Here is a 26,481-nt window from a genome sequence, read left to right on the forward strand (position 1 = left end):
GTAAACTAGCCTATCTAAGTTTCGAAGGCACAGCAAAACTGTCTGCCATTACTAGATTGGCTCATGAACATCCTCCACCCCCAGCAACTTAGGCGGAATTAACAAATCATTCAGTCGAGGATCATACTATACCAGAGGAGCAACTGTGGAAAAACAATGCAGATGATGAGTAAAATTCCACCTGGACCCATGGTCAATTTCATAAACTGACAACTATTGTTTGTTTCTCCCTGCAGGGGGAGTTTTGTAGTGGGCCGAGTACCCCACACTTGCATGGCAGAGAACTGGCAACATTGGTACATCTTCCAGGCACTGCAACAGACTACCAGTAGCAAGAACTACAGTGACGGTGTACATAATGAAAGATTATCATAACACAAAGTGTTCAAAGTCATAAGTGTTGTAATGCATGTTAACAGTGTTAGCGTGACCATAAGCATGAGAACTTCCTTGGTTGCTATGTTGTATCTACAGATATTGCTTACTCATGTTTCTGTATGCTACACCTGTTTAGTGTCAGAAATAAATTTCTTGTTTAAGACCCAACATTTATTGGTGATCCTGACACATTAATTGGATAGAACTGGATACAATGTGATTAGTAAGAAACAACAGCGCCACATGATGTCACCAAGACTCAACCACGCTGTCTGATGAGTTTAAGCATCTGTGCTGGCTACAGCATTTGCACTGCAGTGTGAATGTGTAACAGCCACACCACATATTTCCTAAGTGATTTACAAAGAACACTATACATGACAACGGCAGCATCAGCAACTGCAGATGAGGAGCCAATGAGCATAGTATACTTCCATTCTGGCAACAAAATATGGTGGTTTTGTCCACACAGTTTGAGAGCCAGTTTGTGTTGGCGCATTACTGCCAACAAGACCAAATACAGTTGTGTCATCACAGCACTTAATGAAGAGATGGTCACTGAAGCACAAGACCTTTTCGCCACATTATCAGCTACAGAATAATACAAAGCGCATAAAAATGCAATGATCAAAAGTGTGCTGCTGCCAGAAACCAAGAGATCAGAGAAGATACTGCAGACAGAAGAACATGGTAACTACACACAGTCACAGTTGCAACACTGTCCTTGAACACTGGTGAATAGTGCAGTCAGTGATGACATTGTGTGAAACTATTTTGGTTGCCACGCCCACTATCAGATATGCAAAAGACACTCACAGTGTGAGTGGGAGAATTAGATGCACTTGCACAGACCGCTGACTGCATTGTTGGACTATATTCATTTGAGAGTGTCGTGGCCGTCAGCCCACAACCAGACACCACCACCATGGTGACATTTGCATTGCTTCAAGCACAGCTACTAAACTTTCTACAGAAGTTGTAGCTTTGCAGGCAAGTACCAGGTGATGATGACACTATCACAGAACAAGGAGTCACAGTCACTTGGCATCAGCTACCAAATTATGCTGGTACCAAGGCTGGTTTGGGACAGAAGGAAGGAAGGGAAACATGCCGTGCAAAATAGGAAAAGGGGGTGGAAAGTCAGTAATGACTGAGTGATTCTCTAGATAACAGCCATCAGTGTTTTGTTAGCAAATGATACGTGAAACAACCGTTTTTTATGGACACAGGAACAGATGTGCTGGTTTATCTGGCCACCTGCCTGCCTCACCATAGTCTGACGATTATCATCTGTTTGCTGCCAATGGCTCCATCATTCATTCAAGGCATGTGGATGGGTAACATTAGCCCTCCATCTGGATCTCTGGCATAAGTTTGAAGGGCAATTCATAGTTGCCAATGTGGTGCATCTAACACTAGGAGCATATTTCTTATCATTTTATGGGCTGCTCACAGATCTTTGACACTGCCATCTCTGGACATTACAACCAGCCTAAGCAGCCTGGGTTGATTTCCTCATAATGACTGTGCTGCAGTATGAACAGTAACAAGAGCTCTGGCATTATTATGCATCTTAGGTCGTTTCCAGAAATTAAGGGACAGTCACCCACACTTGCATTAGTGCAAAATAATACAGGGTGTCCATGAAGTCCCTTTATAACTTCACAATTTTATTACAATGGCAGTTGTTAAAATATTTCAACAAAATTTCTTTTATTGTAATCACTGTTTATAAAGTTTTTATATATACTAAAATTTTGTGTTTCAGATACTCCATTGATGGAAGGAACCGAACCTCTATAAAATGGCAACACTTCAAGAGAAAGCACAACATGTGTCCTGGTTTATTGAGACAAAATCGGATGTTCAGACTCAACGAAACTTCAGAACGAAGTATGGAAGAGATCCACCATCGCGCTCTTCAATCCAGTCATGGCACAAAAAATTTATGGAGACAGGGACAGTGTTCAGATAAAGGGAGGAGCGGGCAACCAAGAAAATCCGAGGAAAACATTGATTACATTTTAAACGTCTTCACTCTTTCACCTACGAAGTCTATCTGCACTGCTGCCAGACAGTTGCAACTACCACGTTCAACTGTTGGTAAGGTCCTCCACAAGAACTTACGGTTGTATGCTTTCAAAGTGCAACTGTTACAGACAATAGAGCCAAACGACAAGCCAAAATGGATAGTGTTTGCACTCAACATGTTGGAATGCCTTTCGGAGGATGAAGCATTCCTCGAGCGAGTTTGTTTCAGTGACAAGGCAACTTTTCATGTTTCTGGGACATTAAACAGACACAATGTGAGAATCTGGGGAGCTGACTGCCCACATGTGACTAGGGAACTTCACTGGGATAGTCCAAAAGTGAACATGTGGTGTAACTGAATAATTGGTCCATTTTTCTTCAATGAGTCAACAATTACTGCACATGTTTACCTAGACCTTCTGAACAAATATGCAGCACCACAATTGATTGACTTACAACCAACTATCATTTTCCAGGAAGATAGTACACCACCACATTGGGGACTGCATGTTCGACAGTTCCTCAATGAAACATTTCCAGGCAGATGGATTGGGAGGGATGGCCCAATTCCTTGGCCACCGCATTTGCCCGATATCACTCCCTTGGACTTTTTTTTATGGAGGTATGTAAAAGATATCGTGTATCCCCACAGATACAGGACACTGCTGACTTGAAGCAAAGTATTTGTAATGCAATTGCCACCATTGATGACACTATGCTACAGTGAACATTGCAAGAAATCGAGTACAGTCTTTATGTGCTTCATGGAACTAAAGGTGCTCATATAGAGGTCTATTAAACACTGTCAAAAAGTCTATTACAATAAAAGAAATGTTCAAATATTTCAACAACTGCCATTGTAATAAAAGTTATTAAAGAAGTTATTAAAGGACTTTATGGACACCCTATACAGTGCACCACATACTGACACCTCCACGCTCACCGATTCACGTGCGACCACAATGTTTGCAATCCAAAAAGTTCGAAGCAACTGAACAAAAGTTTGTCTTCATCCTGCCACATGGAATCTGCAAACCATGTAGAAGCAGCTGGGATTTGCCATTTAATGTAGTACCAAAGAAAACTAATGGACGGTACCCCAGCAACAATTACCGTCAACTTAATAGCCTGACTATACCTGACAACATCCTGTGTTGCACATCAAGGACTTCAGACATAATGTGAATGGTAAATGTGTCTTCCCTATCATAGATCTAGTGTGTGTGCGCATACTACACAGTATCGGTTGCACCAGAACGCATCACCAAAACGGCTGCGCATACACCATTTTTTTGAATTCACCAGGATGTCTTTTGGACTGTCTAATGCTGCATGAAGTTTTCAAATATTTGCGGACAAAGGAACTTTCGATTTTGAATTCTGTCTCATTTGCTTTGACGATGTGTTAATAATGTCCAGTTCAGAGGCAAGACACTTGAAACATCTACACCAGCTTTTTGACTGTCTTTGCGTGTATACCTTGCTCATTAATCTGGGAAAGTGTGTTCTTGAAGCAACAGAGATTTAGTTCCTGGGGCAAACCATTAATCCCATGGAATATGGCCACCACAAGAGAGCGTTCCTGAGGTGCAGATCCTGGGCCACGCCGTTAACACCAATGGAATTCATGCACCACCAGAGATAAATCCGGTGAAAAAAATAGAGTGGACTGACAATACACTAGCAGCTTTTGCTAAACTGAAATCCTCTAGTGCACATGCCACACTGTTGGTACATCCAGTTCCACAAATGCCTCTTACCCTTATGCTCAACACTTCCAAAACAGCGGTGGGTGCAGTAGTGCAGCAACAGGTGAATCAGTGCTAGCAGCTGTTATTCTTTAGCCATAATGCTTTCTCTGGCACAACAAAGTTGGTTCACATACAATCGTGAACTATACACTATGCATGCTGCCATTAAAATGTTTTCAAACATGCTTGATGGAGAACAATTCACTGTTGTTACTCACTACAAGCCTCTCACATACAAGTTACAACAAAAGCCTGACAAGCCTTTGCTGCACCAGCTCCATCAATTAGATTACATTGGGAAATTTACAACCAACATCACACACATTGACGAGGAAAGCAACATGCAAGCCAACGCCCTACCTTGCATCCAAGAGATGATGAGTGCCGTGGGTTATGAAGCACTAGCAGCAGCATTACTTTATCCGGAGTTACGAGATTTTAGTACACCTCGTGACCTACAATTCCGTCACATCCAACTACCAACAGCAAACACATGAATATACAGTAACGTATGAAATCAAAGGTATTTGCTTTTGTCACAACTAGTTTCTGCCAACAAGCTGTCACTTCACTACATCAACTTTCACATCAAGGGATCTGCAACACTACCTCATCAATCAAATGAATTTTTGTGTGGCTGAGTTTGGGCATAGATTTCAAGACTTAGCGCATCAACACACCACAAAAAAATTACTCTGTACATTTGTACCACATAATGTTCAAATGCATACATCTCAGTATAATAGGATCACTACGACCAACTGAGGGGTGTACATACTATCCTGCAGTATGTTGATCGATTTACATGCTGGCCAGTGGCTTTCCACATGGCAGATATCACAGTAGTGAGAGTAGTTATCTCCTGTTTCAGCAGCTGGATTGTCCATTTCAGTGTTCCTTACATACCACCATGGATCAGGGCAGACAATTCAATCTACCCATTCAACTCTCTCACTACACTGTTTGGCAGAAAGATGATTAGAATCACAGTGTACCATCAAGTGGCAAATGAATGGATGGTAACACAATATTGGGAAGTCAAAGCATTAAAACATCAATTTACAGCAATTTCTGTCCAGAAATGCTATCTACTGTTCTGTTGGGCATCTGTGCATATATGAAGGAGGATTTAGAAACAATGGTAGCTGACCTGAATTAAGGGCAACAAACTGGCCTACCAGGCAAATTCTTCAGCAGTACTCCAGTGAAGTTATCATAGCATCTGACATTGTTATTATGCTGCAGTCGCACATACAGCAACTGAGTCTGGTAGTAATGAGAGTACGGCAATCTCATCATCCATTTTTTTCAGCGAGTTGACAAAATGCAAGCAGGTTTTCTGTTTGGCATGGCGCGGTGCTTTATCCTTTACAGCCAACTTATGATGGACCCTACAAAGTGCTCCACTGAGGAGACAAGCAGTTTAAGTTAGATGTTGATGGAATCTCTACTACAATTTCAGTTGACAGTTTGAAGGTCATTTACTGCACCACCTGGAGCAAAACGCCCGGACAAACAAACACAGGCATGCCATTCCCACTCCACATCTTAGTGCACGCACATTTCAACCGCTGTCAAGCAACAACTCCAGTGATGTATCAGTGGATAAAACAAACCAAGTTGTTACGCAGCTGGGACATGCAATTCAATTGACAAATGCAAAGTTTTTTGCTCTTTTTGGAGATGATCAGTTTTGGCAACAGCCTTGCAGATACTTCAGTAACAGAACTAACTCTTCAGTTGCCTCTCTATGAGTCACTTGCAGTCTGCAATATTCAATTATTCTTAGAGATTAGATTTGAATTATTTAACTTTTCCTTAAAAAACTTAACTACCATTTAAAAAATTGTATATGCTTTAATTTTTTATGGTTGCAGCTGGTTTCTGTTTTAGATCCCCATAACAAGCAACAAAGCATTCAGAAGTTCCCTCATTAACTGCAATGAGGCACCTGATACATCTATTTTTAATAATCAACTTTGGTCAGAAAGCATTTCACACAATTAACCAAAACTGGAAAAAAAATATTGAATGGTGTTCACTTCAGTTTTTGACCCAGCCTTGAAGTGGTGGTCTTCCGCAGTGAGTCTGTGTTAATGTTAAGACTGCTACACTTTCCAGACATCTGGCACCCTTTTAAAATGATGAACAATCCAAGGGTTTCACCTGTCATTACATGGGTCACAACAAAAAAATAACAGTTTTTGCAATTTTTAAGGACTTTATCAGCAGCCAAAATTAGACATATGGATTATTCATGCTATTAACCATGACCCACAGAAGAATGACATATTTCAATGTGGTACACCTCGATTGTTCTAATTGCAGTACACAATATTCTGTAGAAGTAGAAGTTGCATTAGCAAATATACTAAATTTACTGATTCTCCCTAATATCTTGACCGCTTATCAGCACCAACAAAGTTTTGAATAGAATGTTTCCAGTCTACACAATTCCTGAAGTGCCAAAGACGAGAGGAATAACAGATTCACACCTAACAATGAAGAATGTTTGGGAAATGACATAAAATGAAGTTAATCTCAAAACAAGCAACAATCATTGAAAAATGTGTACAGACTAAGATGAAACTTCATACTTTGAGTGTACATACATTTAATACGAACCTCAGTTTTGCAATGAAAAACCACAGTTCAGCTGGTTCGTATTTACCCTTCAGGTACAACATACACACTTTGTTTTTAATTACAAAATTAAATTTGGGGCTGAATGTGATCACAATAATTTAAAACATACAGCATAAAGAATCATCTATGCTAGAGCTTTTCTAATAATGAAATTATAGACAAACATGTACATTTTATGAGGTAAAATTTGAAACTACAGGTAAGAAACTAATGCTGTAGTACCAAAAATGAATCGTGTAACTCTCATTCAAGGACTTATTATTGAAATGTTATCCCTTCCTCTGAAATTCTTTCTAGCATCTTTCCACATCTTATTAGCTCTCTGAAAATCTGTTTCAGAGACTACTGCTAATATATTGGTGATACACTTAACTTTTACAGCCAATTTATTGTTAAGTAGAAATGACTCCAGACTTCACCTTATTATTTTTGGTTTTTAAATCACTGTTTAGATATTACAATTGATCCTAGTACCTTTTATTATAGTATTAGTATTTTTGTGTATTTATATTAAAATTAAGAATAAACAAAGTAGAGGAAGCCAGAAATATTTGCTAGAGAATTGAAAACTGATTGTGAAATTGCTTTTTAACTTTTAAATGGAAAGCATCATCTACCTGTGGTCTTCACAGGCATCTTGCATACATCCATGGAATGAAAAAGAAACCTGAAAACAATGATGCTGAGTTAAGCTCCACATCTTCTACTAGGCATAATTGTACTGCATGTCAAAAGACTGTAATGAAAGAAGGTTACCATATTACACCAATAAATGGAATCCCTAACTTGTCAATAATAAAATGATGCTACTTGTGGTCAAGATTATGCAATACTAAGATGACTAAAATCCTTTGCTTAGTATGATATCAATATACAATTACTGTGTTACTATCTGTCATACCTAGAAATGATTCTATTTGAATAAAGATGAAAAAGATTACTTTATCAATATATTAGCCAAGTAGCCATTGGTATCATAAAATCCCTAATATTGGCAAACATTTGAGGGTCCTAAGCAATAATTTGCAACAGCTCTACAAAAACATTGTCTTCACTGGAGAAAACATTAAAACTTTCGTGTTACCATCCTCACAAGGTACCCTAATAACCAACAATAAATCAGCTAACACTTAACAAATAAGTCTCCATCAATCTTGAACAAGTTACAGCTTGACTGTACATCCCAATGTCCATAACAGTAACATGAAAGTGAAACAACAAAACATTAACTCTAATGGCAACAGTGTTAGCACCTGAAATAAACATATGCCATTGTTTCTGTATCAGATCAGTCAACTTCATAGGCAAACTATGAATAAGCTTCCAGCAAAACTGTCATCCACTAAATGTCTGGGTTTAATATGGATGGAAAAGCTAAGCTCTTTCCTTTCCCTGAGTAAAAATCATCATGTGAGCACTAATAGAGGTCCAACCTAAAATTTCTTACATATACAACGTATACAGCCTCTTTGAGGGGGAGTGTAAATGTAAGGCTGCTTAACCATACCCTACACGGCAATTCTCGATTTCCAATTGTGAAGGAGTGGAGAAAAATCTGAAACTTACATTATCATGTAAAAACACTACAAAAACCTCACAGAAAACAATCTGTTGACACTACCTCCAAGTCGGCAATGTTATATCATGAAAGAAACATTCTATATCGCTAACAACCAGTGCTAATAATGTGTTGTGCTGTCAAAATAACTTAGCACTGATGCACTCATCTCCCTGAACTAGTTGATTCAAACACTGACTATGGCAAAAATTAATCTTTTTAACCGCATATTCAGTGATCTTTGGTCAACTGGAGAGAACTATTTCCTTCATTGATGAACACTTGTCTTTTTTAATTATTAAGATAAGCTCTGAAATATCACAGTAAATAAAATATTCCAACAGATAGAAAAATAATGGTGAATCAGACCGTACAGGGAGGGCAGCACATGCTGATCAGACGAGGTTAATCAAAAACAATGCTAACTGCTATGTAACAGTAGTTCTTTGCAAGCAGCCAAGTTTTTCCACTTCTTTTGCATTATTCAAATAACAAGAGCCTACAAATATCAGACTATTTTACAGATTAATTATAGCTCTAAGTTCATTGAATATTTTTTGTGGAACAATGATTTACTTTGTAGTTCCCCTTTTAAAATGCCTTGTGTATACATCTGTTTCCTGTGACTGATCACCACCGGCTGCAACTAGCAAGTTTCAGTTTAGAATCATAGGAGTACAGTACCTGTCTTGATATGACAAATGTACCATAAAAACAAACTCTGAAATTTTCCATATCTCGTGAGGCACAAGAAATGGCAGGACTAACTAGTTTTCAAGAGTTATTAAACTCCAAACAAGAAATACAAGAAATGTATTTAAAAACACACACAACACAATTTTAGCCTCTTTGAATAACACCCTGAAGTAAGCGACAAGGCAAATTTCGTGTCTGGAGTACCTAATGGATTTAAAGTTCCAGAAGTTGAAAATAACTGTGAATCATTATCGTGGGACATGTTAGACAACTTTCTGCAGCCCTAAATCGAGGAACTCTATAAGAAGAAATGTTTCAACACAGCCCCATCTTACCCCCATTCTTTTGCATTATTCACGTTCTATTCTTAAACAAATGTGTATCTGCACAGTAACATAGTGAGGTCCATCTGGTCATACGATATGGTTCAATACAACTCTTCTCTCTGGAAAAGCTAAAAAGCAAAGAGATCACACATCCACTGTACAACTACTTAACAATTAGAAGACAGAATAAAAAAATAATTTGTTATTCTTAAAGATTGGACAAAAACAGTTTATTGTATGTGTTCTTTAAATGAAGATCTAAATTTCATACAATTTTATGAGGGCTGTTCAAAAAGTATCTGATGATATTTTTTATTGTCAATACCAACAATGGTACAGGGTGCACACACACACACACACACACACACACACACACACACACACACACACACACCACTATGTTTGTAAGTATCTGTAGTGTGAATACCAGATTTTTTTTTCACAACTGTGAAAACAATTAGTCATTAGCTAGCTGTAGATTAATGAACACATGTAGTTGTCGGATTTTGTGTTGTGCACAAAATGGCAGAAAAAGTTGAACAAAGTTATTGCATTAACTTCTGTTTCAAGCTTGGAGCTTCTCTAGGTGAATAATTCAAAAGATCCAGCAACTGTATGAGGGACAAAGCAATGAGTACCACACAGATAAAGGAGTGGTACAAACACTTCAAAGATGGCCACTCATCAGTCAAGAGTGAAGCATGTTCAGGTAGGCTCTCAACATCTGCAAATGAGGATGTTAGTGATCATGAAAGGATCCTGGTGACAAGATAGACAAATTATGATCAGAGGACTTACAGACGATGTTAAAATTAGCACTAGATACATTTATTCCATTTTAGTGCACAATTTGGACCTCAGCAAAATTTGAGCCAAAGTTGCTAACAACTGACCAGAAGCAACTTTGCTCGGAGATCACACAGGGCATCCCAAATTCTTTGAACAGTAATCTCAACTTTCTTAACACATTGACCACTGGTGATGAGCCCCAGGTTTATGGGTAAAAACCAGAAGCAAGTTCCAATCATCACAATGGAAGTATGCATCATACCTGAGACACAAAAAAGCAAAGAAGGTCTGCAACAATCTCTGTCACAGTGACTGCCTTCTATGACTGCAATGCTGTGGTCCATCACGAGCATGGCCCAGAATGCACTAATGTCAGTAAGGAGTTCTACCACGAGGTTCTGCATCAACTTCAGGAAGTAAATGGCCAGACATGAAAGCAGCGAGTAGTTGGCACCTTCATCACAATAACACATCTGCTCATCGTTCTCAATTAATGCAGAGGGCTGAATACAACGTGGCTATGGTTTGCCAGCCCCTTTATTCCCCTTATTTAGCACTGAGTGACTTCTGGCTTGACCTTAAACTAAAGAAGGCTCTTAAAGGTACCATATTTCAGAATAGGAAAGACATTGTGTAGAAGTCGATGGAGCAGTGATGGTTCCAGCAGCAGCAATGGTGGACAAGATGTGTAGAACCTGAAAGGGAGTACTTTGGAGCTGACTCTTGTCGAACAACTGCATCTGAGTAACAACTGATTTTGTAAATAAAAGTCTGATACTTTTTGGACCGCCAAAATATTGGCATTCAGAGTATGATGGTCACTTCTCCAACCAAATGTGCTAACTGTTTCTTCCTCAATCTGCAATTTTCATTACACTACAAGTGCTTGTAGTCTGCCAATAGTTCCAAAAGATTTAACGTACAGCGAAAACTGAAATATGGTAGGTGGATTAGCGCTCTAGTTCAATTTTGCCTTGAGCTCCAAAACCAATGACAACTCTTGACTTCTTTCAGATACACCTCCAGCTGCATTCCATTTCAATTTAAAGCTTTCCTGCCATTTGGTGTGGTAAGAAGCATCTAGACAATGTTTAATTGAGTGTATACAAAGTAAATATGAGGAAGAAGGAACAGAAAACTTAACTACTAAGGAGATATCAAGAAACAAACAAAATATGAATTTCCCAGAGTAAGAATCCAACACACATTACTTGATATTATCTTTTCTTTTGTAAGTTACATACTAATGTGTATTGTACAGTAAATGTTTAAGTTTAATTTACTTTCATAGCCCTTCTGGGAAATCCTGATTAAATACCAACCCATTAATGTTTCCACTGATTGAAACTAACTGGACCTGAATATATATGCAAGGATTATTTAAAGTTACAACAGACTTCTGTGCAGAGGTTACAGGAGGAAATTTGTTTCTTTTGTTTGTTTTAGGGTGCAAAAACAACTAAGGTCACACCAAGTAGTAAAATAACTCAAAAGAGACTACCATTAACCCATCCACTTCCTCGTGGAGAAAAGTCCACAAAATACACTGTAGAGACAGCGGAGGTCCCAAACTAAAGACTAAATTTCCTTCGCCATATTGCTATGACGGATAAAAAGTAAAACACGATCGACAGCCCGCATATCTTTCTTTAAAACAGCCAATCACCCAGATGGCAAACGTTCATGAGAATGTAAGTGGTCAGCAAAAAGGGCAATCGGCCAGGAAATGGCAAACCATCAAAGGTTGATGACAATGAGCACAAAGTGGTGGGGGATCACCACTTAACAAATGACAATGGCTAAAACGACAATGCCCAATATGCAACCAAGCTAAAATGATCTCCTTGCAGTGAGAGAGCTCAGATGATATTGGCCAAGCCAATGGGAGCTTTTTCCCCGCAAAGAGAAGACCAGGGGTGATGTCAAAACGATACCAGCTGCCAACACATGGCAACACAGAGATCATACAAAGGAATGGAAGAGCTAGCGGACCTAGGTAGGACTGCAGCCTTGGCAGCAGTGTCAGCAGCCTCATTTCCCATTTGACCAACATGACCGGGAACCCACATGAGCTTCACAGTGGTTCCCTCAACTGCATGCAAACTGAAGCTTTCTTGGACCTGTTGCACTAAGAGATGGACTGTGTACAGCACACCCAGGCTCTGCAAGGCATGGAGAGAATTGGAGCATAAGAAACAATTAAAAAGCCTATGTTGCCGGATGTACTGGTAGCCTGGTGGAGAGCAAAGAGCTCAGTTGTAAATATTGAGCAGTGTACAGGAAGCCGATACCGAAAATGTCAAGAGCCAACAACAAAGGCACACTCAAAACCAGTCAGTCTTTAGAGCCATCTGTATCCACAAAGGTACTATTGCTAAGTTCCATGCGAAGGTTGAGAAACTTAAAACAATGATCAAATTCAGAGTAGTTTCCTTAGGGAGCAAATGGAGTCCCAAGATGAACACAGGACATTGCACGAAGCCAAGGTGGTGCACGATTAACACCCATCGGGAATGTGGCAAGTAGTGAGAAGTTAAGCTGCCACAGCAATAGCAGAAAGTTAACTCCAGGAGGTAACAAGAAGAAGGAAGCACCCCATACTGGCAGTCAAGGGGGTCATTGATAAACGAGGCATAGAATGGGTGGCTGGGCATAGTAGGCATAGGGCACGCATATCCACTGAGAAGAACATCATGCTGGTATGACGGCATTAGTCTGGCAGCTTCAGCACAGAGACTTGTAATCAGGCTACTGTAGAAAGCATCAGTGGTCTCGGGGATTCCATAATGGTGGATCATATTAAGGCAGCATAAGATGGGACAGATGTGCAGATGCATAAATAAAACACCCATAATCAAATTTCAAAAAGACAAGGGTTCGGCACAAGTTCAGGAGGACCCTTAGAACATCTATGATATTGAGACACCGGGTACAGTGTGTGGCCAGGTAACACACGTCGGAGGATCAAGAAAGTTTTCTTTAACGCATGAGCCTCAGGAATTTCATAGTTTCTGCGAACTGAAGAGCAAGAGGCCCAAGATTTAAAGATGGTGGAAGAAACCGATTGCACTCCAGAAATTCATACAAACTGTTTGTCATTGGAAAAGTGAAGCCACTGTTGGTACTTCACGAGTGAAGGTGATCGAGACATTGCCGAAGATGCCACTCGAGGAGACAAGTCCATGGAGAACAACAAAAGGGTGCAAAGTCATTGACAGAAAGAGTGTAGGAAACGCCTGGTGGGAGACACGCAAAATATGGTTAACTGCTGTGGTTGGTTACGAAGATTGTGGGTGTCATGTGTATTTTTCTCGAAGTATATATATATATATACATATATATATAGAGAAAGAAACTTCCACATGGGAAAAATATATTAAAAACAAAGATTCCAAGACTTACCAAGCGGGAAAGTGCCGATAGATAGGCACAATAAATAAAACACACAAACACACACACAGAATTTTGAGCTTTCGCAACCGGCGGCTGCTTCGTCAGGAAAGAGGGAAGGAAAAGGAAAGATGAAATGATGTGGGTTTGTCTGCTTGTGTCTGTATATGTATGGATATGTGTGTGTGTGTGTGTGTGTGTGTGTATATATACCTATCCTTTTTCCCCCTAAGGTAAGTCTTTCCGCTCCCGGGATTGGAATGACTCCTTACCCTCTCCCTTAAAACCCACATCCTTTTATCTTTCCTTTTCCTTCCCTCTTTCCTGACGAAGCAGCCGTCGGTTGCGAAAGCTCGAAATTCTGTGTGTGTGTGTGTGTGTTTTATTTATTGTGCCTATCTACCGGCGCTTTCCCGCTTGATATATATATAAGAGAGAGAGAGAGAGAGAGAGAGAGAGAGAGAGAGAGAGAGAGAGAGAGAGAGAGAGAGAGAGAGAGAGAGAGAGAGATGTACACACATGCATGCAGTGATGTGAAATTCCACAGCAGAGAATTAGAGAAATCACTGACTCAAGAGACTAAGAGAGTTGTTAATATGTCAGGTGTAAGTAAAAAGCAAGAGGCTACATATGCTGAAAATGAAAATTTTTATTCTGAAGAGGACAACAACAGGACTGTATGAACCAAGGTTTAGTTATAAGTAACAAAAAGGTTAACAGCCAGTTGTATGGCACTGAGGGGCAAACGGAGCAACTTAGAGGCAAGGAATGAAGACAAATGAAGTCACTATTTATGTGAACGGTGTAATTTACAGTGAAGATCCAGCCCATTAACGAAGAGTAATACATCTTTGCGAGACAAGGAATAACAAAGAAGCAACGCAATCAGAAAATTCTGAAGAATGGAATAAAGAAATGGAGGTTAACATGACTTCTCTGAAGATAAATAAAATGTGAGAATTAACAAAACTAAAACAAATAAAGCAATTGAAAATCTATTGGTTTTTGCTAGAAAATTAAATGCAAATAACAAAATAGTTCAATATAAGGCTCAAATGGTGGTGTAATGGTTTACTCTGATTTGGAACAGATTATACTCACATTTAGCCTTGTCACAAGATCTGAGATGGGGAAAGCCCTGTTGAGTGTTGGGGTTGAACATGAGTGATGTATAAGGCAATTTGATGTGAGGACAGCATTTATAAAGGGTACTTTGAAGGAGGAAATTCAGAGAGTAGTCATGATGGTACAGGACATGTATGTAAATTGCTGAAGGGAGTATACAAATTAAAGATTCAAAATGCTGTTATGAATGTCTAGCCAAGTTTCTCAGAGAACTGAATTGATGAGATAGCTGTTCAGATCCATACATGTTCTGTAGTGAAAACCTGGCATTACAGTTTTACACTGATGGACTGACTGTGTACTCTTGACAAAACAATTAAATTTATTAAACGGTACAATAAATATTATCAGATCTACGTAGGAAATGAAGATTACTGCTTGGGCTTACAAATCATGAAATCTGACAATTGTTTTCAAATAAATATCTGCATACGTGAAAAGAATTTAAGGGAACTATGATATGATACCCCCACCCCCCATGAACCATGGACCTTGACATTGGTGCGGAGGCTTGCGTGCCTCAGCAATACAGATGGCCATACCGTAGGTGCAACCACAACGGAGGGGTATCTGTTGAGAGGACAGACAAGCGTGTGGTTCCTGAAGAGGAGCAGCAGCCTTTTCAATAGTGCAGGGGCAACAGCCTGGATGATTGACTGATCTGGCCTTGTAACACTAACCAAACCGGCCTTGCTGTGCTGGTATTGCCTACAGCTGAAAGCAAGGGGAAACTACAGCAGTAATTTTCCCCCCGAGGGCACACAGCTTTACTATATGGTTAAATGATGATGGCGTCCTCTTGGGTAAAATATTTCGGAGGTAAAATAGTTCCCCATTCGGATCTCCGGGTGGGGACTACTCAGGAGGACATCGTTATCAGGAGAAAGAAAACTGGCGTTCTTCGGATCAAAGTGTGGAATGTCAGTTCCCTTAATCGGGCATGTAGGTTAGAAAATTTAAAAATGGAAATGGATAGATTAAAGGTAGATATAGTGGGAATTAGTGAAGTTCGGTGGCAGGAGGAACAAGACTCCTGGTCAGGTGACTACAGGGTTACAAACACAAAATCAAATAGGTGTAATGAGGAGTAGGTTTAATAATGAACAAAAAATAGGAATGCGGATAAGCTACTACAAACAGCATAGTGAACGCATTATTGTGACCAAGATAGATACAAAGCCCATGCGTACCACAACAGTAAAAGTTTATACGCCAACTAGCTCCGCAGATGAAGAGACTGATGACGTGTACAATGAGACAAAAGAAATTATTCAGATAATGAAGCGAGACGAAAATTTAATAGTCATGGGGAACTGGAACGCGATAGCACGAAAAGGAAGAGAAGAAAACATAGCAGGTGAATATGGATTGGGGGTAAGAAATGAAAGAGGCAGCCGCCTGGTAGAATTTTGCACAGAGCATAACTTAATCAGAGCTAACACTTTGTTCAAGAATCATGAAAGAAGTTTGTGTACGTGGAAGAAGCCTGAAGATACTAGAAGGTATCAGATAGATTATGTAATGGTAGGACAAAGATTCAGGAACTAGGTTTTAAATTTTAAGATATTTCCAGGGGCAGGTGTGGACTCTGACCACAATCTATTGGTTATGAAATGCAGATTAAAACTGAAGAAACTGCAAAAATGTGGGAATTTGAGGAGATGGGACCTGGATAAACTGAAAGAACCAGAGGTTGTAGGGAGCTTCAGGGAGTACATTATGGAACAATTGACGGGAATGGGGGAAAGAAATACAGTAGAAGAAGAATGGGTACCTTTGAGGGATGAAGTAGTGAAGGCAGCAGAGGATCAAGTAGGTAAAAAGACGAGGGCTAATAGAAATCCTTGGGTAACATAATAGTACTGAATTTAATTGATGAAAAGAGAAAATACAAAAATGCAATAAATGAGCAGGCAAAAAGGAATACAAACATCTCAAAATGAGATCAACAGGAAGTGCAAAATGGCTAAGCAGGGATGGCTAGAGACAAATGTAAGGATGTAGAGGCTTATCTCACTATGGGGTAAGATAGATACTGCCCATAGGAAAATTATACAGACCTTTGGAGAAAAGAGAACCACTTTCATGATTATCAAGAGCTCAGATGGAAACCCAGTTCTAAGCAAAGAAGGGAAAGCAGAAAGGTGGAAGGAGTATGTAGTCTATTCCATGGGGATGTTCTTGAGGGCAGTATTACAGAAATGGAAGAGAATGTAAATGAAGATGAAATATGAGATCTGATACTGCCTGAAGAGTTTGACAGAGCACTAAAAGACCCAAGTCGAAACAAGCCCCTGGGAGTAAACAACATTCCATTAGAACTACTGACAGCCTAGGGAGAGCCAGTCCTGACAAAACTCTACCATCTGGTGAGCAAGATGCATGAGACAGGCGGAATACTGTCCGACTTGAAGAAGAATATAATAATTCCACTGCCAAAGAAAGCAGGTGTTGGCAGATGTGAAAATTACCGAATTATCAGTTTAATAATCCATGGCTGCAAAATACTAACACAAATTCTTTACAGACAAATGGAAAAACTGGTAGACGCAGACCTTGGCAAAAGTCACTTTGCATTCCATAGAAATGTTGTAAAACTTTAAACACCTGATTCCCTAATCTAATTCCCTCAGCATCACTCGACTTAATTCGACTGCATTCCATTATCCTCGTTTTGCTTTTGTTGATGTTCATCTTATATCCTCCTTTCAAGACACTGTCCATTCCGTTCAACTGCTCTTCCAAGTCCTTTGCTGTCCGACAGAATCTCAATGCCATCAGCGAACCTCTAAGTTTTTATTTCTTCTCCATGTACTTTAATTCCTACTCTGAATTTTTCCTTTTGTTTCCTTTACTGCTTGTTCAATATACAGATTTAATAACATCGGAGACAGGCTACAACGCTGTCTCACTCCCTTCCCTACCACTGCTTCCATTTCATGCCCCTCGACTCTTATAACGGCCAACTTGTTTCTGTACAAATTGTATATTACCCGTTTCTCCCTAGAGCTTACTTCCATTTTTCTTAGAATCTCTAACATCTCGAACCACTTTACATTATCGAACACTTTTTCCAGGTCTTGACTTTTCTTTAATCTTGCTTCCATTATCAACCACAATGTCAGAATTTCCCTTCTGGTGTCTTTACCTTTCCTTGAATGTCCTCTAACACAACCTCAATTTTCTTTTCCATTCTTCAGTATATCATTCTTGTCAGCAACTTTGATGTATGGGCTGTTAAGCTGATTGTGCGATGATTCTCACACTTGTCAGCTCTCAGTCTTTGGAATTGTGTGGATGATATTTTTCCGAAAGTCTGATGGTATGTCCCAGACTATACATTCTACACACCAACGGGAATAGTCATTGTGTTGACAGTTCTCCCAATGATTTTAGAATTTCTGATGGAATGTTATCTATTCTTTCTGCCTCATTTGATCTTCAGTCTTCCAAAGCCCTCTTAAATCCTGATTCTAATCCTGGGTCCCCTATCTCTTCTAAACTCCCGGTTCTTCTTCTATCACATCTGATAAATCATCCCCCCTCAGAGGCCTTCACTGTACTCTTTCCATCTACCCCCTCTTTCCTCTGCATTTAACAACGAAATTCCTGTTTCACTTAGTATTAGCATCCTCGCTTTTAGTGTCGCCGAAGGTTGTTTTGACTTATGTATGCTGAATCAGTCCTTCCGACAACCATTTCTTTTTTGATTTCATCACATTTTTCATGCAGCCATTTCGTCTTAGCTTCACTGTACTTCCTATTTATTTCCTTCCTCAGTAACTTGTATTGATGTATTCCTGAATTTCCCTGAACATTTTTGTACTTCCTTCTTTTATTGATCAACTGAAGTATTTCTTCTGTTACCCATGGGTTCTTTGCACTTACCTTCTTTGTATCTATGCTTTTCTGTCCAACTTCTGTGACTGCCCTTTTAAGAGATGTCCATTCCTCTTCAACTGTACTGCCTATTGAGCTGCTACTTACAGATATCTGTAGCCTTAGAAAACTTCAAACATGTCTCATTATACCTTAGTGCTTCTGTATCCCACTTCTTTGCATACTGATTCTTCCTGACTAATCTCTCTAACTTCAGCCTACTGTTCACCACTACTAAATTGTGATCCAAGTTTGTATCTGCTCCTGGGTATGCCTCACAGGCCAGTAACCTATTTTGGAATCTCTGTCTGACCATGGTGTAATCTAACTGAAATCTTCCCATATCATCTGGTCTCTTCCAAGTGCATCATCTCCTCTTGTGATTCTCGAAGGGAGTATTTGCTATTACTAGCTGAAATTTATTATAGAACTCAAATACTCTTTCCTCTCTCTCATTCTTCGTCCCAAGCCCATACTCTCCTGTAACTGTTTCTTCTACTCCTTTCTCTATAACTGCATTCCAGTCCCCCGTAAGTATTTTCCATCTCCTTTTATGTACTGTATTTCCGTTTCAATATCCTCATATGCTTACTTTCTCTCTCCATCCTCATCATGCGACATTGGCCCGTATATGTGCACTATCATTGTTGGTGTTGATTTGCTGTCGATTCTGACAAGAACAAGCCTATCACTGAACTGGTCACTGTAACACACTCTCTGCTCTACCTTGCTATTCATAATGAATCCTACCACAATTATACCATTTTCTGCTGCTGTCGATATTAACCTTTCCATTTAACTTCACTGACCGCTATTATATCTAGATTGACCCTTTGCATTTCCATTTTCAGATTTTCTAGCTTCCCTATCACATTAAAACTTGACATTCCATACCCCAAATTGTAGAATTTTATCCCTTCGATGATTATTCTCAATCTTTTACTCATGGTTACCTCTCCCTTTGCAGTCCCCTCCCGGAGATCCGTATGGGGCACTATCGAGGAATCTTTTGTCAATGGAGAGATCACCACCACACTTTTTCAGTTACAGACCATCCCAAGGAGAAGAGTTGCCCTGAACCCTCTTTGACAAAGCCATTGACAGAATGAGAGTCTGTCTTATGCCGGAAGTCTTTGGCTGCCAAATGCTGATTGTAATCAATTTATGTGGTGGAGGGTTTTGAACCTGGGACCGAGGACACGTAGATGTTTAATCAAAGACGCTTTCCCTAGACCAACACCTAACGTACCCAATCATGGAAATTTTATTTACATTTCTATGACACTTCAGTGCTAAGCAACTGTGGCTTTCAAGCAGTATGAAGGTAGCCTTTTGAGCCTTGTCTCTGCCAGCTATTAGTGCTCTTGTTTTAGCATATGGGGTACAGTACTGCAACTATGTCATGGGTATCACTGTATCTTAAGACTGCAGCTGTGGCAGAACCCCTATATGTTCCATAGGAAACTCATTAGAAATTTAGCAAAACAGAATAAGTTTCAAAGTGATAACACAAAGAATCGTCTATTAAATTGATGACATATATATGCCGGTTCTAGTTACCACTTTTCCTGTAAAAGCTGAATAAGTTGTACTCCAGCACAGATACCTATACAAAAAAGTAAAGAACACTGAACTACATATGAAAGCTGCAGCATGTATACAACTTAAGATCATTGTTAAAATGAAATGATTCAGTTTAATTGTCTTCCGATAGTTTCAATATTATTTTATAAGAAACTGTACTGCTTTTTAGCCACCATTTGCACAAAAATAACCTGAGTTTGTTGATTACTTACATATCTGATTTATGGTGTAATCAATCTGCTTCTTTCTATCTTTATATCTATTTTTACATCGTCCTTTATTAGTCCGAGATCACATCTCTGTTTCCCCACTGTTAGACAAAATTGCATTTTTACTTCCATTACTTCATCCATTTCTGGTATTGTGCACCAAGTTAACCACTGAACATTCTTTATTCACCCTTTTGCATTAAATATCCCATTATAAAATTATAGTGGGAATTGCTCTCATTTGTAAGTATTTACAGCAGCTCACTGCTATGCCATACCTCTCTATCAGAATAGGACCTTATTACTTCTTATATGTGAACTCTTTGTGTACAGAATCTTTCATTTTAAAAAAAGTTTTGATATTATGCCACATTCCTTCAATACTCATAAGATTGTAAGGTTTGTCTTGTCTATCGTTTATCATGAAGTCAGCACAGACATCAGATCACACCATCTCTTCCTGTTCATTTGTGATAGATCTACTATCTCTCTTTCAATGTTATTTAACTGTATGAACTCCACTAAATTATCTTCTGCTCCTACAGCTCTCAAAGTTATCATCCAAACTTAAGTAGTAGCAGATGAAGCTATGTGTTTCTAAGGTTATGGCCTGTTATGTTCTCAGAGAACTGGTTCTACGCCATGAGAAAGTAATCTGTATATACCTTTACATTAATCTTTGAAAGCCTGTTCGTGCAGTTGTACAGTAAATACCTCAAAATTATATTTGATCTGCTTATGAGCTCTTGGAAAAGTAATTTATTTACAATTCTTGAAGCATTCCTACCCAACAGTTACAGAAACAGCCACAGAGCTGTATGATTCTCCAATGCCCCCGTCAATCCATCAAGTCTCTCAGACTGGCAGTATTCCATTTCTGTAAGCTACTCACAACAAAACATTACTGAGTTCAGTATGGGTTCATAGTCACTAAAGAATTTGAAGGCACACATAATAGACTTTGCTATTGCTCATTTCCTGACAAACATGCATTACATGAAAACCTTTAACAATTTCATGTAGTGCACACTTCAATGCAGATCCTTACCTCTTTAGAGAGCGATTAATGATGTTCATTCGGTATCGCTGGTGATTGATTTCTTTCACACATTTTGCCTGCAGGTCTGAAACCTCATCCAACTTCTTAAGATATTCTCGATTAAGTTCCTAGAAAAAGAACCTGTAGTAATTTCATTATGTACTATACACAGTAATAAACACAACTGCAATTACAGCTTCAATTATTTTAGCTTTGTTAATCCCAGTTGTTTAATCAACCATGTTTACCGTTCGTGTGACTACAACTACAAAAAATTTGGTATTTAATTTGAATCGAATCGATAGCGACTGTGTTTCTCACGAACAGTTGTTGGATTGCTGTACAAATGAAGAATCTCAGCAAAAATTCAATATGTAAGCATAAAACAGCTTAGCAGAGCTTACAATTAAAGTCTAAAAAGTGAAGCCACAAGACTTTGACTTGAGACCACGAAAATTCGTTGTTTCATAAAACAAATCCCGATGGGCTGACATACATTAATCGGGCGCCAACACTAGGAAATATTTTATGCAGTGTCTTGCCTTGGATAACTACACATTAACGATACATCCAAACAGCCACTGAATAACTGAAACGGAACAAAGTACACAACTTACCTCTAGTACTTTAAAATCGGAACCCAAATCATTAAAATCCTGTAAACACGACGGAATGTCAGAAAATTCCATTGTTAAAATGTAACGCAGCCCACATTCACAACATCAAAACTAATCTTCTCTTTCGACAGTAGTGTCATGTACTTCAAGCAGTACGAAAATATTGAAAACGTGTAGTGCCAACTGTTGAAAGTTGTTCCTGACCAATAAGCACACAACAAAACGTGACGGTTGCAAGTCGCTCGGCGATTAAGAATTTCACATTTTCTGGTCAATCTCGTAAGGCTTGTCCTTAATATCACCCTTTCTTACTTGATACCATCAGATTCCCAAAAAAATTGACTGTAATTCAACGTTGGTGCCTCACAATTCCCTTTTGCCGAAGATTCGAGCACAAAATAGAAACTGCTTAACGACAGATAGCAACAGTCACATACCGCCAAATTCAAGCTGCGAAGTTCTACTGTAGGGACCGTCATAATTTTGTAGTATAATATAATTTCGTTATCTCCAAAATCAGTTCGCACTGCTCATTTACTAGTCGCCCATCTGGAGAAACAAAAGAGTTTGAAATATCATTGTAGAAAACATTTTACATATTGTATAAACGCAAAAGTGCCCTCAAGGTATAGGATAGTCAGGGAAATGTATTCCCCGTGTTTTCCAGAACTCCTGTATCATTGACCAAGGTAACTGAAACAGCATGTCACAATTTTATTCTTATCTGCACATACAGGAAAAACTATGGGGAAATCAGTATACTGTGGTGAAATTATGATACCTGCATTGTCGGTTTCTAGGATACCAATTAGAGTCACTATTCGCATGTATGATGTACAAGATGGTCATTAAAAAAATAGAAAACAGTATGTGACAACATTTTATGCTCTTCGTAACTTGTTCATTTTTAACTCTTTTCCCTTGAGGAGATGACGTCTCATGCTCAAGGTACTTGGAAATGATAGGCTAGATGACTATAATATCGCTTCTTGTGTACATAATATTCTACAAAGATCATGATAAGAACTGCCACTTTTACAGTACAGATACATAAGAAACTAAAATGTTCCATTTTGTTATGGTATAATTTGGTAACAACTAAGTGTGCTTAATATCTCAATGTACCCGATTCTCCTCATTCTCTGTCCACCTGCTTAGCTGAGGAGCAACATGCTTGCCTTCCATGCAGTGGGCACGGGCTCGATTCCTGGCCCGGTTGGAGATTTTCTCCACTTGTGGACTGGCTTTTGTGTTGTCCTCCTCATCGGCATGCAATTCGCCCAATGTGGCGTCGAGTGAAATAAGACTTGTACTTGGCGGCCGAACCCAAATGGAGCCTTCCAGCCAACAATACCATACAATCATTTCATTTCATTTTTCCTCATTTCCTAAATCACACTAGCTAATGGTGAGCTAAGTAAATAAAATTTTCATAGTATCATCAAAATTCTTTCTTCTGCACACCTTTTCATAACTTAGGATGCACAGGGATCTGTGGGATGTTGATCTAGTCTACCTAGGAGAAGAACTCCACCAGCTCTGAGGCAGCAAAGCAGAACCTCAAAGAGTAAAAATACCATGGTAGAAAATATAGTGTACTGTCACAGCCTTAGCAGGAACTGTTAGGTGACTTAGGGTCTACCCTGTTTGTTTTCTCATTACACAAAGACTGGGTCATTACTGTTGTACGTATATGGACCATTTTAATGCAAGTGTTTATTTGAAACATTAATGGTGAATTTATGTTGCTGCTGCTGCTGCAGAGAGATACACCGCAGGTGAAAGGAGGACCACTAATTTTTGTAGGAAACCACAGCTTGTGTCTACATTTGTATGTTGCAAACACAATAATTGGAGTCATGAACGATGGCTTGTTCTGCGCAGCTACGTCAAACATTCTCCTAGAGCCAATGAGCGATCAGTAGTGTTCAGACAGCTCTTCTGTGAATGTCGTAGCCAGTGAGAATATTAAACGTGATCGTAGCGAGTTGTTTAATGAAATATTGATGCATTTTTGAGGCGTGCACTGCAGCTGTAGCGGTTATAAGTTAAGTTCTGACAAACTTATTTGTGCTCTGTAATAAAGTTATTAAATTTAATAGTTTTTAGCGGTGTTTCGTGCCGTTTGTGGCGAAATAACGACTTAATAAACTTTTGTAATCGTTCGCTCGCTGTGTTTTAGAGAGTTTTCAGTGTGTTGAAGTCTTAAGTATTTTTCGTGCTTTAGTTTTCAACTGACATTTATTATTCTTTCTAGTGAAATATTTCAGTAAAATTTACATATAGTGCTTTAACTTCGCTTAGTGTTACAGTGGTAGTTTTAATTTTTTGGTTGTAGCTAATAATTTTGTGAAGTTTTGCTGGTGTTGGTATCGGCTGTGTTGTAGTAATATTAATACAAGTAGCTGCTTTCTTAGTAGGCAGAGAATTTCGAGACCATTATTGTTAGTTCTTAAATAGTTCTACTGGTGTAACTGAACTTTGATAACGTAGACATATAGTTTTTTTTTCAGTAACTGTAACATTTACCATGAGTGAAAAGTGTGGGCTCTGTCGTAGGTTTGTGAGTAGTGGATTATGGTGTGGGATTTATTCAAAGTATTTCCATTGGGGAGAAGGCAGTGGGGAAGCCAGTGGTCGTTTTAGCGAGATCCTCTCCTGGGAATGTAGAATCTGTAGTAGAAACAAGTTAATAGAGGAGCAGGAGCGTAAGATCTGTGCCCTTCAGGTGCAGTTACAATGCGCAAAGGAGGAACTAGATAGTTTGAGGAGGGTGAAGGGTGGTGGGGAATGGGAACAGGCAGTTGGCAAGAAGGTAGCTAGAAAGAGGAGGTACTCAGATAGTTTTACTTTGCATTCATGCAATAGATACGACCAACTGTCAGAGTTGAGTGAAGAGGAGCCTCGTGTAGCCGTAGATGTAGGTAACTTGCAGCAGTCCTCAGCAATTAGGAGGCCTAGGTTAGTTGCAAAGTCTAGCAGAAAGAAGGTTCTGCTGCTAGGTAGTTCCCACAGTAGAGGTGTGGGCCAGCAGTTGCAGGAAGTGTTGGGGAGTGAGTACCAGGTCACCAGCATTGTGAAGCCTAGTGCAGGGTTGGCTCAGGTGACTGAAAGCATAGGGGAGTTATGTAAACATTTTACGAAAGAGGATCAGAAAGTGATAGTGGGTGGAGCAGGAAACAGTCTCGATAGGGACGGGGAATATGATGTCAGTGGTGACTTGGTTAAGATAGCTACTCAAACTGGTGGTACTAATGTGCATTTCGTGCAGCTGTTTCAGCGTCATGATCGGCCACACCTTAATGCAGCTGTTAGGCGCGTTAATGTGGGGCTGGGGAGGGCACTGATGGCGGAGGGCATGGATCACATATCTGTGGTGCCAGTTGGGTCAATCAGTAGATGAGGTTTCACTAGGCATCCCTGCGCCTCAATAGGTATGGGAAGGGGAGGCTGGCTTAGCTTATAGGTGACAGTGTAGTGGGTGGTGGTGGTAGTGGTATCACTCATGGAAAAATTCCTATAGTAGTTGGTGTTAGAGCTGCACCTTTTTTAGACTGAAGTCAGCTGATAGGTATACCTGCTTAAAGGAAATACCTCTAACTAAGGGCTCATCTCCAGAGGATGTAATGTTTCCAAGTGGAGAAGGAATTAGCATATTTCATCAAAATATAAGAGGTATTAGAGATAAAGTTAGTGAACTGTTAATAGGTGTTAACTCTGAAATTATTGGTATAGCAGAGCACCATTTAAATAATTTGATAATTCGGAGGCTTCCTTTACCAGGTTACAGATTAGCTGGCTGTTTCTCAAGGAGTTCCTTGCGGGGTGTGAAACTAAACTTCTAATTGCTGTTGTTTATAGATCCCCTAACTCCGACTTCAGAGCGTTTTTGCTTAAGTTAGAGAGGGTTCTTGATTAACTTTGTAGGTAGTATCAGAAAGTAGTTCTATGTGGTGACTTCAATATTAATTTTGTACATGATTGTGCAAGAAAAAGGATGTTGGTAGATCTCCTAAATTCATATGATCTGATGCAAACTGTGTTTTTTTCCAACTAGGGTGCAGGGGAATAGTAGCACAGTCATAGACAATATTTTTATTCATTCTTCATTACTAGATGGGCATTCTGTTAGTAAAAGGGTGAATGGCCTTTCAGATCATGATGCACAAATTTTAACACTAAAAGGTTTTTGTACTATAACCAATGTCGTATTTAATTACAAACTACGTAGGAAAGTTACTTCAACAGCAATAGAGAGTTTTCGAAACTTGTCAAGGAACAAGAGTGGCAAGATGTTTATAGTGCCGATAATATAGATGATAAATACAATGCTTTCCATAACAACATTTCTCATGCTATTTGAGAGTTGCTTTCCATTAGAACATTCTAAACGGGGTACTAGCAGTAATGGACAGCCCGGTTGGCTTACTAGTGGGATAAGGATATCATGCAGAACAAAGCGG

General features: G+C 39.3%; 1 protein-coding gene across 1 annotated transcript in view; it reads right to left on the reverse strand.

Moving 5' to 3' along the window:
• The window catches only part of LOC126336039 (transmembrane protein 120 homolog), a 61,341-nt gene extending 38,754 nt beyond the window's left edge, over window positions 1-22,587 (reverse strand). Inside the window, exons 1-2 of the mRNA XM_049999522.1 lie at window positions 22,019-22,587; window positions 21,411-21,529 (exon numbers count right to left, since the gene is read on the reverse strand). Coding sequence (XP_049855479.1) covers window positions 21,411-21,529; window positions 22,019-22,090 — 191 coding nt within the window. The 5' untranslated portion in view covers window positions 22,091-22,587. The remainder of the gene's footprint in view (window positions 1-21,410; window positions 21,530-22,018) is intronic.
• Between the last annotated feature and the right edge of the window lie 3,894 nt (window positions 22,588-26,481).

This window comes from Schistocerca gregaria, chromosome 1, assembly GCF_023897955.1.
Source record: "Schistocerca gregaria isolate iqSchGreg1 chromosome 1, iqSchGreg1.2, whole genome shotgun sequence".
NCBI classification, from domain to species: Eukaryota; Metazoa; Arthropoda; class Insecta; order Orthoptera; family Acrididae; genus Schistocerca; species Schistocerca gregaria.